Source organism: Echinops telfairi, unplaced genomic scaffold (assembly GCF_000313985.2).
Source record: "Echinops telfairi isolate 266 unplaced genomic scaffold, ASM31398v2 ScPeMD7_7458;HRSCAF=8496, whole genome shotgun sequence".
In the NCBI taxonomy this organism is placed as follows: domain Eukaryota; kingdom Metazoa; phylum Chordata; class Mammalia; order Afrosoricida; family Tenrecidae; genus Echinops; species Echinops telfairi.
The window spans coordinates 25849823-25863721 of NW_022111358.1; the positions used below are offsets into that span (position 1 = coordinate 25849823).

Genomic DNA, 13899 nt, shown 5'->3' on the forward strand with positions numbered 1-13899 from the left:
GGAGCTTAAATGCCATCAGGCGGAAACTGGGAAACGGACCTGCCAGGCCAGGAAGGGTCCCTCTCTTGGGAGGTGATGACACAGCCGGGCAGGCGTCTCTGGCATCTGAAGAGAGGTCAGGAAGGCCCAGGGGGCAAACGAAGCCAAATGTTTTGGAGAACCACCACCCCGGCTGGCTGCGGGGTCAAAAACTGTGGAGCAACCTTTTGTGTCAGCGTCCGGGTCAAGGCAGGCCGGCCGGCCGGCCTTGATTCAGCAGAGAAGCAGGAGGGCGGGCCCCAGAGAACAGTCCCCTAATCACACTGCTGCCACCAAAGGGCCCGGATGCTCCGGGAAAACCCGCCGGGAACCCACTTCTCTTCCTGCTGGAAGCCTGGAACAGGGCCAACCCCCCACCGGGAGTCTGAGCCACATCCCTGCCGCCTGCTGCTGGGCACGGATGGGAAGGAGGGGCAGCAGGGAGGGCAGGCTGCCACCTGAAGCCAGCCAGCCAGCCAGCCTGCCAGGGTCATGTGGCCCGCCTGGCTTCTCCCTGAGCTCAGTTCCTGAAACCAACCAAGGCTGTGGACTAGCTGGGGGCAGAGCGAGGGCAAGGGTGGCATGCCTTAGTGCGCTGGCCAAGCTGTGGGAACCGGTGGCTGAACAGGTGGGGCTGAAGGGGGCAGACACTGTCCCCGAGGGAAAGGGACCCGGAGGAGGAGCAGCAGCTCCCAGGCCAGCACAGCAACTCACTCAGGCCCTTTCCCACTCTCTGCCCGTCCACTCGGGAGTTTTAGCTCGGCGACGGTCAATACCGGGGGTTTTCCTTTCCCTACTCCTAGACCTCGTGTTTCAGGCCTCAATTCCCTAAAAGGAGGTGACCAGGCAAGGACTCGGGGAAGCGATGGGCTGACAAGAATTGATAGGAGCGGCTTCGAGCAGTTCATGCTGCCTTATCTCCCTCTCCTTCGATAGCGTGTGTCCGCCGGAGTCCGCGGGGTCGGTGATTAATAGGGGCCATCACTCACTGTCCGGGACGGCTGAAAGGCAGCGGGGAGGGGCGGCCCTCCCCAGAACTGAGATAACAAGCAGCAGGAATAATGAGTGGTGTCACTCCACTTTTCATTTTGATGGAAAGTCATTACGGGAGTCAACGCCGGCGACAAAGAGCCATGAATCAACTGCTCTGCTATGAAATTAAAATCGAATTGCTGGCCACCCCCAGCCCCTGCCCTTCCTGGGAAATGGGGGTGGGTAGGTGGCTTGGGAGAGGGGTGCTGCCCTGGGGTGGGCTAGACCCCGTCACGGAGTGGGCGGCTATGGGTCGGAAATGGACAGGCAGCGAGGGAAGGTGACCACCCTCGCCTCCACCTTGTTGATCGGACCCTCCCCCTCTCCTCGCTGCCGCCCAGAGGTGAGCTGTGATTATGGGGGAAAGGCAGCTTTGCTGGTTCCCAATGAGGCTGGCTGCCCACTGGACGGCCTCCCCCGGCTGCTGGCCTGAGTGGATGTGTCTAGGCCTGGCTGTGGAGACGGAGGGGCCCAGTAGCCCCACCCTTTGCTGATGACCTGAGAGTAGGCCCAAGGCGAGCTGGCAGAGCCCAGAAGGAGCCCACCTGGGTGAAGGACCCCACGAAGACATAGTCTCAGTCCCGCGGGACAAGTCAGGGTCAGCGGTGGCGCCAGCCGCCTCTTTATTAGGCCTGACTAGTTTCGGGGTGGTTTCAAGACAGCTTGTCCCAGTGAGTGCTGAGGCGACAAGCCTCCCCATCCTCCTCCTGGGGGACGACTGTCCTTTCACAGGGCTCTGCACCCTCGTCAGCCCCGTCTCGTGCCAGGAAGGGCCCCGCCACATCTGGTCACCCCGAGGAGGCTGGGAAGACCGGCGGGCTGGCAGCAGCGGCGGGAGGAGCGGGCGTCAGAGAGAGGTGCCCATCAGGTTCACGGGGCGGCCGCCGTACCTCCTGGAGATGTCCGCTTCGATCTGAAAGCAGCAGCGAGCGGGTGGGAACGGAGGCGGCGATGGGCCTCCTCCTGCAGGACCCCGGCTCTCCCCCACTTGACAGAGCCCCCTGCCCGCCTCACCAGCTTCTGCAGCTCCCTGGTCTTCTCGAGCAGTAGGTCCAGCTTGGGCTCCAGGGCAGCCCGCTCCTGGAGCGCTTCCTGCTGCTTCTGCACCATCAGCTCCTTCTTCAGGGACAGCAGCTGGGACTGCTTCAGCTTCTGCTGGAGCAGCTCTGTCACCCGGTCCACATACCTGTGAGGAGCACCCAGCCAATTGCCTCTCAGCCACCACTTCTTTCAAGCCCTGTTTTCTACAGCATACGCATCCCCCGCTTCCCATCCTGCTTTGAGAAATAAAATTCTGCCTGCATGCGTGAAAACACCCTGGCCTGAAAGTGAACCCTTCCCCTCAGAATGGAGGGTGAGACAGGTGGGGCCCTGAGCCAGGAAGAGGAGCACGTGGGTGGGGGGGGGGGCAGAGCGGCTAAAGACGGGGGATGTTCCCAGCCGGCCCAATGTCCAGGGGAAAGCCGCACCTGGGCGAGGCTAGGATCATAAACAGGTGCTGCATTCGAACACTGGTGAGGCGGCCAATCAGATCCTGCAGCACGGACACCATGGAAACCATCTTGTCCTTGGTCTGGCCCTGCAGGATGGCAGGAGCCAGCTGGAACTGGCTCACCGACAGGATGTCCGCCTCCTCGCTCATCTCTGCTGCTCTCTGGGACAGGAAGAGCTCGAGCTGAGGAAGGAAAGGACGGAGTGCAAACTGACACGCAGCCGCTCAGACAGCAGGCATGGCGGGACTGGGGTGTGTAGTCAGAGCCCGACTGAGAGGCGATTGTTTCCTCGGAATCATTGCTCAAATCCCATCAGCTGCAAAGCGGGAGGAGCTTGGGGTGTCTCTCTGGCTCCCTGCGGGCCTGTGGATCAGAACACCGAGAAAGCAGACACTGTGAAGGCCCTCTGGCCCCAGGGAAGGTCTTTTCTTTCCATGGGATTAAGTGAGAAATAGGGATGAGGAAACCGGGCTTGAAGAGTCTCGGATCAAGGCTGAAGAGCTGGAGGACCAGCTGCCAAGCGTGTCTACCTGGCTCTACCGGAAACACGTGATGCCCTCCTCTTCCTCTCCTGGAGGCCAGTGGGCCGCTCTCAACTGGAGAGGCGGCTGAGAACTTGCAGGAGGCCCTTCCCATCAGCAGATGACCGGGAAGGGAGCTGACCCAAGGGCGGCCCGGCTTCACAACCAAGACCCTGGAGCTCTGGCTCCTGCCTAGGCAGCTCAGCGTCTATGCCGCAGGGGTGGCCTTCAAACACAGAGCAGACGAGGGGCTCTTCTGCTCCACATCCCCGTCAGCTCCGCGCCGAGCGAAGAGCTCAGGCGCTCTGCACTTTGAGCACGTCTCCAACCTCTGCCCAGGAAGCACGCAGGGTTTGAGACCGTGTCTTTGTGTCCGAGGCTATCTCTGTGGTGCAGACAGCCTCCCCTTCCTCCCGAGGAGCCGCGGGTGGGTCTGAGCCACCAACCCTGAGGTGAGCAGCCCAATGCCAGACTCACTGCGCTGCCAGGGCTCCTTCTGAACTCCTCTGCTTTCCCACAGTGCCCAGCCCCACTGGCCTCCTCTTCCTCCAGTGGGCAGGGTACACCCAGCCTGGAGGCTGCTCTCCATAGAGCATTGGTTCTCTATGGAGTTCTCAATACAGTTCATGTGGGGGTGACCCCAACCATCAAATTATTTTCCTTGCTACTTCATCACTTATCATTTTGCTACTGTTGTGAATCGTCATGTAAATATCTGACATGCAGGATGTATTTTCATTGTTACAAATTGAACAGAATTCAGCATAAAGCATAGTGATTAATCATAAAACAATACGTAATTATATACTGTGAAATATTTATGTGTTTTCCGATGGTCTTAGGCGACTCCTATGAAAGGGTCGTTGGACCCCCAAAGGGGTTGAGAAACGCTGCCTGGCCGCAGCCCGTCCCACCTCCCCCTGCCTTGGGGCAGTCTGTGATTCACCTCCCCCTGCCTTGGGGCAGTCTGTGATTTACTGAATGATCCCATCGCTGCCTCCCCACTAGGGCAGAAGCTCCAGGAAGGGAAGGCCTTTGCACTGTGCCCAGCTGACCTTGCTGCCCACACCAGCCAGGCACCCTAGCAGATGCCCAATGAGCATCTGTTGGCAGGGGGAGAGGGGGCGAGGGATGAAGGGGCACCCTCCCACTCCAGGCCCTTGCTCCAGAGCGCTGCCAGCCCTGGGTGCCCTTCAGGCCTTCTGGGGGACGACAGTACCTCCATGAGCTCATCGATGAACTGATTCCGGGTCTCGGGGTACTCGAGGAGAGTCAGGGCATCAGAGCCCCGGGCAACACCTTCTGGAGCTGCCAGGAAGAGAGAGGGAGAAGTGGTAAGGAATCGGATCTCGGGCCAAGAGGGAAGGCAGACGTCACCTTTGAGGACCGGGTTACACACTGGGCTGCCAAGCGCAAAGTCAGCAGTTCAAAGCCACCCACCATGCAGAGAGGAAAAGGTGAGGCTTTCTCTTCCTCTGGAGATTGACAGCCTTGGAAACCCAAAGGGGCAGTGCTACCCGGTCCCACAGGGACACCATGGTGACACGGAGTCTGGTTTTCTATTTGGGGGGTTAATAAGGGCTCAGGCCCACTGCACTAAAGCCACGTCTTATCCCGAGCACTAGGGGAGGGGTTCCCCCTTGGCCTGTCTCAGCTCTGATCAGATCACTGCTGCCAGCCCTCAGGACTGCAGAGAAGGGCCCGGAGTGGAAAGGGTGGCTTTCCCCTCTGCTGGGAGGTAAAGTCTCATCCTGCACTGCCCTCTAGTGGCTCGAATCACCCTGTGCTGGTGAACAGCGGGGTCTGGTACAGGCCCTGGGGAATCCGGCCCAGAGGGAGGCCCCACATTCAGAGACTTGATGTGCAGAACCTCGCCATGGCCTCCTTTGCTCACATTCCCATGGAAACGGGAAGAACGCACAGCTCCATGTCCACGAAGCTGCACTTGGGCCCTGCGCTGCGCTTGGCTGCCAGTGCCAAGGCTCCCGGACATGCGCTCACCCTCCATTCCGGCTTCCAGCACTGTGATCTCCAGAGCAGCATCTTCGCCCCAGTCGATCCCACCGCTCTCAGCTTCCTGGATGGAGAGCAAAGAAGTGATGGGGATTTTTTCCCAGCAGAGGGCTTGCTCCGCTAAGCCCGAGCCCCTGAGAGGTTCCAGGGCTTCCCTTTCCAACAGCCTACTGACCAAGGGGGAGGTGTGGGCCCGCACAAGTGTAGCCACCCCCAGCCACTCTCTGGAGAGTTCTTACTTGCCTAGGGAGCCCTGGTGGCATAGTGGTTCTGTGTTGGGCTGCAAGCCGGAAGGCCAGCAGTTCAAAGCCACCAGTCACTCAGTGGGAGAAAAATGGGGCTTTCTGCCTCAGTAATGAGTTAACAGTCTTGGAAACGCACAGGGGCAGTTCTGCTACATCCTATAGGGTCACCTTGAGTCAGCAGCGACCGGATGGCAGGGAGGGAGGGAGATCACATGCCCCCTGCGGTGCCCCAGCACAGGAGAAAAGAGGTCAAAGTTCAAGGATGTCCCTTTTGAAACTCTGGCTACACTTGGTTGTAGAGCTACGAATGAACTTCAAATAACGCCTTTCAAGACACCTGCTTCTCACGGTAGCCGTTACACAGAGAGCTCTCAGAGAACCGACCGCAGCCAAAGCCTCACCTTTGTGTCTGCGTCTAGTGAGATGCCCCAGTCAATGCCAGCGGCCTCGGCAGGGATGCCAAAGTCGGTGCCTTTGGGAGTGGCCTCTGCCCCAAAGTCACCCCAGTCAATCTACAAGGGAGGAAATGGGTTGGTCTGTGGGGCTGGGGTGGGGAGCGGTTCTCTGCCTGCTGGGGCTCTGTTCAAAGGCACTGGTCTCCAAGCTCCCCCCAGAAGGGTAGCCTGCCTGCCTGACCAGAGCTCGGGTGACTTCGGGCCCTGCACGGTGCGCTTCCTCTGTCACTGGGTCCCGAAGGTCAGGAAGGATAACAGGGACACAGCCTGCTGGGTCCTGCCACCAGTCTCTCATACCCCCTCCACCCTCTCCCTCGGGGAATCGGGATCCAGGCATGGGTGTGTGTTCGGGACTCCCGACAAAGCTCGTCTTACCGCATCTTCTGCCACCTGTTCCGGAGGTGCCTCCAGGTGGGGCCGCTCGACCACGGAGGGCTCGGTCCCCGTCCGCCATTCGTACACGGTTGAGTTGCCTCGAGTCTGCACGTATCTCAGCATTGGCAGCTCCTGCTCTGTGGGGCTTCATGAAGTCCGTGGGAAAATGCAATGAAAAGTTCATGGGATCTCCTCCCCGGGATCTCCCCACCTCCCCAGCCCTGCCATGTTTGAACAGGCAGGCGCCCACGGAGTTGAAGCGTGTAAAATAAAGCTCAAATGTCCACAAGGGGGAAAACCCAAGGGGAGAAGGGGGACGGCTAACCCGCCCCCTCCCGCGCGTGAGACACTGCGGCCCTCATCACCTCTCACACACAAAGCCCACGCAGGCCTGGTACAAGTCGATGGCCTCGCCCAGGCCCCGGGCCGCTGCCCCAGCGTCTGCCAGCTGACTCGGCAGGTCCTTCACCAGGGCCAGCAGCTCTCTCCGGACGTTGTCTCCCTAGAGAGGGCGGGAGGGCCGGGCTGCGAGGTGGACAGTGGGGTCCGACGGATGGGAGAGGCCCTGGGCCAGCAGGTCGGCCGGCATTAGCCCGAGGAGGCCCCCGCGCGGCTCACCGTGATGCCGTACTGCTTGCAGGAGTGGAAGAACTGCTCGCGCTGCTCCGCGGCCCCCGCCTGGCCCTCCTCCTCCTTGCGGCTGTACTCCTGCTGCAGCTGCTGGCACCTGGCGATCTGTTTCTTCAGTGAGGGGATCTCATAGTTGACGTTCCGCACCAGAAGGCTCGCCAGCTCCACTGCGGAAGGCCAACCGACCCCAGTCCGCAGGCAGGCCGGCCAGTGGGCCTCAGCACACACCGCTGCCAACTACTGGTGTCCCTGGCCTAGCCCCGTCACCTCTTGCCCATCCCAATAACGTGCAGGGCCCGGGATACTTGCCGCGAGGGGCAAGGGAGGAAGGATCCCACAGCACAGAGCACAGCTGCTTCCGCACCGCCAGTGCTCGGTGCAGGAGTCCTGGTGGTGCTGAGGGTTAAGCTGGTGGTTGGGACGCCATGCTAGTTAGGGTTTCTACTATTGGGAAACGTGAGTCTGACGACCACCAGCCAGCCAGCCCTTCCAGGGGCTGAGAGAGGGCCCAGGAAGACCCACGCCTCTTTGGGCGACAATCCACTGCACTGCATATACACACGCAGACCTACCTCTCGCCTCTCTCCCTCCCCTCGGCCCTAGGCTCTCGGCAGGCATGACTGACCCTTCTCAACAGGCAACCTCTACGCTCCAGCCTGTCCCAGACACCGCTGTGCCTCCCGTGAGCGGGCCCGCCGATCCCCGCGGTCCTCAGGCCTGGGCCTCTTTACCTAGGTAGGTGTTGTCCTTCTCATACAGGGCAATGATCTCCTGCCAGTCCTAAGCCAGAACGGAAACAGGAAGTAAGCCGGAAAGGAACCCAGTACCCCAGCTCGGCCCTTACCAGGAGCCACTCCCGACTCCTCCTCACACTGAAGGGTCCTCCTTGCGTCCTCCTACAGCCCAGGATGCTGGCCAGACCACCTGCTTAGGGCAGGGGGCGCCCACAAGTGATTTCCCCAGAGCAGCAGGTCTGAATATTCAATCCAGGGGGCGGGGTCAACTTGTGGCACCAATGGGGTGTGTGGACAAGTTTGGAAACCGTCTCTGTAGGGCATCTCCCACGGGGTCCTCAGAGACCAGCGAGGCTCTGGCCCCGCAGGCTGGCTCTCACCAGCTGCCTGTCCCAGCCCACAGCCCCCACTTGCCTTCATTCGCTGTGAAGAGTATCGGCCAAAAATATTCTTCGTGGAGGCCTCGGTGCCCTTGAGAAGGTCCACGATCCTCAGGCAGTGGAAGTAGTGAATGTCTGGAGGGCAAACGAGAGGCACAGCTTTGAGAACCCGATCCGAGGTCCGTCGTGGGGGACCTGTGTGAACTATCTGTCCATTATTACTAGTAAACTCTGCTAGGGCGCACCGGAAGACACCCCACTGTCTATACCGCAAACAACCATCTCTTTCGGGCGGTTACCCCGGTGCAGCTAACACCGAAACTGGGGCTCCAGCAACGCAGCCCCAGAGAGCACTCACACGAGCCCGAGAGCAGCCGGGCGATCTCTTCGTTCTCCGGCATGTCCTGGATGGCCGCGTTGATCTTCTCTCGGATCGTCAGCACCAGACTCTGCCATTTCAGGTTGCAGTGCCTTCTGTCCACCAGCCAGTCTGCACACCGACAGCCCCCTGTCAGCACCCTGCTCCCAGCACCCAAATCTGGCACTCATCCACGTGCAGTGGGCCGAGACCGGGGCTGGGAGGCCTGCTTAACGAACGTGTGAGGGTCATGGGGGAGAAAACCGTGTCCTCCTGTCACGGTTGAGCCTCAGAAACCTACACAGCCATTTCTCCCCTGCCCCAGAGGGCAGGCAGGAGTGCCCAGGGGCTCCGTGGCTATGAGGGGTTTTGTTTTTAAGTGGGGCTCATGGAAAAGATGGCAGGCAAGACAAACCCAAGGGGAAGCTTGAGACCAACGGACTTCAGCAACCCGGATGACTTCCTCCTCGGGTTTTTGTGTGTGTGGAGCAACGGCCTTGACACAGGGATTAAAACCTCAAACCCGCATCTTAAATTGGTCCCGACATGAAAGTGCCACTTTTGACACCAAAGTCTCCATGATATTTTTGCTGCGGTGGGTAATTATATCTTTCTCGCTGACAGAGGGTGCCTTGCAAGTTTCACTTCCTCAGGGCTGGGATTAAGGAAGACAATGGGAAATGCAAGCTGGTTAGACTAAGCACCGGATGAACCAACATCCTTAAAGCCCCTAATACCTCCAGCGCCCCGAGGACGGGATAGCACCGGTGTGGGCTTAACTGTGAAGTGCCACCGGCACAGGAGAGTATCAGGGTGACTGGTCTCCCAGAGGCGGGGCCCTGGCGTGTGTTTTCAGTAGGTGGCCTGGGAGGACCAAGGAGTCCCCGGGGTGTAGCCGGTAAGCACTTAGTTTCAAATCAAAAGGCTGGAGGGGGTCCAAACCCACCTGCTTCCGGAGGTTCTAGATGAGAAAGTCCTCTGGGGGATCGTTCTACTCTGTCCCACAGGGTCACAACTCAACAGCGCCTACCGGAAGCCTGGGTGGACCGAGAGCCAAGCCATGCACACAGCTCCTTGGTGGGAGACAGTTAAGTGCTGGGCTTTGGGGTCCAATGGTTCTGGGTTCTAATTCTCTAAGTTTCTTGGGCAAGCCTCTCGGCTGTTCTCTGCCTCTGTTTCCCTACATGTTAAACGGGGATAGGAAGATACTGGGTACAAGGCGCGATGCAGGGAACACGCTCACCAGTGTGCCTAGCACATGGTGAGGGCTCCAGAAATCAGTGATCCTTGCCGTCACCATGCCAAGCGCCTAAAACAGTGCCTGACGTAGCCAACTGTGAGCCCGTGCGGGAGGAAGCACACTCGACGAGCTGGGGACACGTGAAATGACACACAAGGTGCTTCACTGGCAGTCGATACGCAGGGCAGACCAAAAGGCCCCTCACCGCGCTGAATTCCAACTGGACACCTCGGCCCTAGTTCACTTAGTCTGCCCACCGGTCAAAACAGCACAAGGTCTCACCCTAGTGTCAGTTACAGATCCTCCCCTGTACTTCCCACGTTTCCAGAAAGAACATTTCCATAGAAACCAGAGGACTAGAAACAAGTAGAGACAGCCAGACCCCATCGTTAGGACGAGATTGGCATCAGATCAAGCCAATGAACATTTAAAAATGGTAGCAGGTGTGCACACACCTGAAACGGGATGAGTCGAGGGGCATGCCCTTCTCTGTACTGCGAGGAGGCTCACAGATCAGATACACCTGGGAGAGGGCCTGCTTGCCCAGTCTTCCCTTCCACCTGAGCCAGTGGTTCTTAACCTGTGGGTCGCAACCCCTTGGAGGGCCACACAACCCTTCCTCAGGGGTTGCCCGATTCATAACAGTAGCAAAATTACAGTGATGAAGTAGCAATGAAAATAATGTTATGGTTGGGGGTCACCACCACATGAGGAACTGCATGAAAGGGTCTCAGCATGAGGAAGGTTTAGGACCTCTGAGCTGGGCCTATATCCCTGTTCCTCAACACATCAAGGGAGACACAAGCTTGTAATGAGAAAGGAGGGAACGTTTTCTTCTGGCATAATATGGACACCGGGGCCAGCCTGATTTGAGTCCCCGCTGTGTGTCGCCGCTTAGATGTCTTTACAGCAAGCTGTTTACCACTCTCTCTACTGGGACCATACGGTTTGATGGCACAAGTTTTGCTAAAACAGAAATGCAAGTCCAATACACATTGGTCCCTTCCCACCTCTGAGTGAGGCAGATCGGATCACGGGTGGGGGCCTTGGCTAGTGGTCGGTGCCTCAACCTTCAAGAGTCAGGACCCCCAGCTGTTGGGGACAGGGGGCAAAGAACCAGGCCTCCCCCCGACAGCACGGGGGCACCCCCTCCTACCGAGCAGCTTGCTGGTTTGGATGTCGATGGGCACGTGCTGATGGTCCTAACGGGAGACAGAGGGGAGAGGGGCGTGAGCGCGGGGGACACGGCCCTCGCGTACTGATTTCCGCCCCAACCGCCACCCTGCGGGCCTGCAGCGGGGGGCGGGGAGGAGCCTCCCGCAGCAAGGCCGAGGGAACGGGGAGCGGGGGCACAGGTTGGACACCGCCTGGGGGGTCCCAGACCAGCCCCGGGTTTACGCAGCCACCGTACCGCCACCTGCATCTCGCTTCCGCTTCCGCTTCCGCTTCTACACGGGAGGCCCCGGGACGCCCCGCCTTGGCGGCCTACCGCCAATCCCGAGCGGACGTGGCCGAGCCACGCCGGAGCACAAACAGGCCTCCTGCGCCACGTCACCGCCTGCCGCCGAGCCAATCCGGGCGCACGCTCCACCCCCGGCGCAAGCCCCACCCCTGGCGCAAGCCCCACCCCTCGGCAAGCGTCAAATGGCTGAGCCCGAGGGGGCGGGAGGAAGGGAGGCAGCCAATGGGAGGAGGGAGGCGGGCTCAGGACGAAGCCCTGCAGTGGCGGCCCGGCCTCCATAGGCGGCGCCCGAGACCTGAGCGCCTCTAGCCTCCTGGGCGCGGAGGCGTCTCCGCAGGGACTGATGAGTCAGTTAGGGTCTTCCCGTTGGACCCGCGTTTTCCCTGCGCTCCTTGCCTGGCTTTCCCAGTAGTTTGGACACCTCTGTGTCACTTGTCACACGTCCGGTAAAGGGTGACGCGTTGACCACTCGTGTTGGATGTTGAGGGCTGAGAAGAGGGAGAACAGGGAGGCACCCCAAAGACTAGCAATTAAACTGAGGCTTAAAGAAGGAGCTGCAGAACAGGAGGTGATGGCGTGGTGGTGGTGGTGGTGGGAATGGTGGGGATTGTCCAGAGGGAGGGGGCTACACAAAGCTACAAGCGAGGTTCAAGCAACAACGCCGAGCCATGACCACCCCGTGCTTGTGGGACCACTGCAAAGCCCCTTATTGAACAGTTATGAGAGCGAAGCAGAGCATTCCACCGAGGGGGGACATGGGGCTGTCGACTTCTGAAAGAGTTACAGCCTCGGAAACTCATGGGCGTCCTATCAGAAGGAACCATACAGGAACGGGGCTTCCCCTCTGGCAGAGAGGGGGCAGCCGTTGAAGGAGTTTAAGGGCTCCAGGCAGAGAGACCCATGCGGATTTGCATCTATGCTAGATGCCCCTTGGCTGCTAGGACGTACGTCAGGAGAGAGACTGAGAGGGGGTGACTAGCTAGAGAACTGGGCCCGCCCCACGGGAGGCAGAGAAGGGATGGATTTGAGAGATTTTAGCAGGAAAGTAAACGTGCCTTGGCACCTGATAGGTGAGGGCTGGGGTGAGGGAAAGAGACACCAAGAAGCCTCCTGAGTGCAGAGTGGCCTCGGAGAGGAGGGGGTTGTCCGCTTTGAACTTGTGGAGTTGGCACAAAGTGTGCAGAAGGCAAGTAGGATTTCGAGCTCTGGAATCATGGATCCTGGAGAGGCACAGGTGGTGGCTGAAGCTGATGGTGGGGATGAGGTCACCAAGAAGAGGTCTGGGGACCTGGCCCCTGGCCCCTTCCAGCTCCCTGAGGCTCGCTTTGCTTCTCCCTGCCCGCAGGCCGGTGGTGTGATGCAGCGCTGGAAGACCTAGCTTCCTGTCCAGGGAGATCTTGGGCCACTTTCAGAACCTCTCTGATAGCTGCCGTCTCCTCTACTGTAGCCTGGAGATGACTCCTCTCCTGCCTATTTCTGCCTTTGGGTTTAGAGAAAGAAGCCCATTAGGTGTACATAACTCTTTGCTCTTTACAATATGCTTTAAATATAGTTTCTCGTGATTTGTAAACTATACGTGCATGTAGGAATGTGTGTGTGTGTCATACATATGATTGTTACAGCGCCATCAGAACCCCTTTTATAATTGTAAGAAGCTTTAGTAGTGAGTCAACAGTGGGCCGCTAACCACAAGGTTAGCAGTTCAAAACCACCAGCCGCTCCTCAGGAGAAACATGAGCCTTTCTACTCCCATGAAGAGTTATAGTCTTAGAAAGCCAGAAGGGGCAGCTCTGCTCTGTCCTGTAGGGTTGCTGTGAGTCAGCATGGACTTGAGGGCAGTGAGTGAGATGGGGGGTCAGCAGTGGGCTGCAAGGTTGACAGTTCCCACCCAGCTGCTGCTCTCCTGGAGAAAGCAGAAGTTGTGCCTGCTCCCAGCAAAATGCCCAGTCCCAGAAACCCTGTGTAGATAAGACAAGATCACTGTGAGGCGGGATCGGCTGGACGGGCTGGGTTATTGAATGAGCTGACCGTGACTCCGTCTCCCTAGCTTCCCTGAAGAGCATCCACAGGGTTCTCTCGTGGGAATCAGGCTTCCTCTCCGAGTTCTGACTCAGGCCCCAGGAATGATTCGGGCTCCTCTGTGATTCAACAAACCCACACTTGGCTCCAACTCTGTGCTCAGGGCTCCTGGGACAAGCCAGAGGCGTGGCACAGCCCCACCCCGAAGGTGCATCTCTCCTCCCTGAACCAACAGACTGGGCAGAGCCAGGCAGGGCAGGCCGGCGGGAGAGACCACTGGCACCTCATCCCCACCCACAGCAGCCCCGGTGACTCACAGGGGGCAGAAGAATGTTCCGGTGACTCACACGGGGCAGAACGTTCAGGAGCAATGCTGCCCAGGCACCAGTCCCAAAGAGCACAGGAGCAGGGACTTGGGGCAGCATTTTTGCATTGCTTGTCCTTTGCCAAGGAGCAGTGTGGCATAGTGGTTTCCTCTTGGACTGTGATCTGAAAGGTCAGCAGTTTAAAACCACCAGCCGCTCTGGGGGGAGAAAGGTGGGGCTTTTTACTCCCGTAAAGTTACAGTCTCGGAAACCCACAGGGACAGTTCTTCCCTGTCCTACAGCGTCACTGTGAGTTGGCATCGACTCAATGGTAGCGAGTCTGGTTTTATTTTTACGCCACCGGTCTTGGAGGGGAAGCCCCGAGCCCGGGGCTGCTGTGGGCGCAGACTGGCATGCCATCTTTAGTTCTGTTCCCTTGCTTATTAAGCCATCACCACATGCTGGTGTGGAGCTAACTGCTTTTACAAGCCTTATCTAATTTGATCCTTCCAACAACCTTAGAATGTGGATACTATTATTAGGAAACCAACACTTGGCTAGTTAAGTAATTTGTCCGAGGTCATGTTGCTGGTAATTGGTGGGGCTGGGAGTCAAACCC

At 58.8% G+C, this 13899-nt stretch overlaps 1 protein-coding gene across 3 annotated transcripts; it reads right to left on the reverse strand.

The window, feature by feature from the left end:
• Positions 1-1643: 1643 nt before the first annotated feature.
• On the reverse strand, positions 1644-10982 carry CDK5RAP3 (CDK5 regulatory subunit associated protein 3). 3 transcript variants are annotated; one of them, XM_045299856.1, is made up of 14 exons: positions 10906-10982; positions 10651-10696; positions 8255-8386; positions 7931-8031; positions 7514-7562; positions 6771-6949; positions 6518-6654; positions 6153-6297; positions 5724-5834; positions 5066-5141; positions 4284-4372; positions 2520-2725; positions 2065-2236; positions 1644-1963 (listed from the first exon to the last, which is right to left on the reverse strand). In XM_045299856.1, the coding sequence occupies exons 1-14, from the start codon at positions 10915-10917 to the stop codon at positions 1898-1900; spliced, it is 1521 nt and encodes a 506-aa protein (XP_045155791.1). In that variant the 5' UTR covers positions 10918-10982; the 3' UTR covers positions 1644-1897. The 3 variants fall into 3 exon arrangements, with proteins under 3 accessions (XP_045155791.1, XP_045155792.1, XP_030743953.1); XM_045299857.1 differs by having other exon boundaries at positions 6168-6297; positions 10906-10981; XM_030888093.2 differs by having other exon boundaries at positions 10912-10932.
• Positions 10983-13899: the final 2917 nt, after the last annotated feature.

Coding starts and splice junctions, on each gene's coding strand:
- CDK5RAP3 (XM_045299856.1), bottom strand. Junction 2,726..4,283: donor TCATCGATGAGCTCATGGAG/GTACTGTCGTCC, acceptor TTCCTTCCTCAG/CTCGAGCTCTTCCTGTCCCA. Junction 2,237..2,519: donor ATGATCCTAGCCTCGCCCAG/GTGCGGCTTTCC, acceptor TGCTCCTCACAG/GTATGTGGACCGGGTGACAG.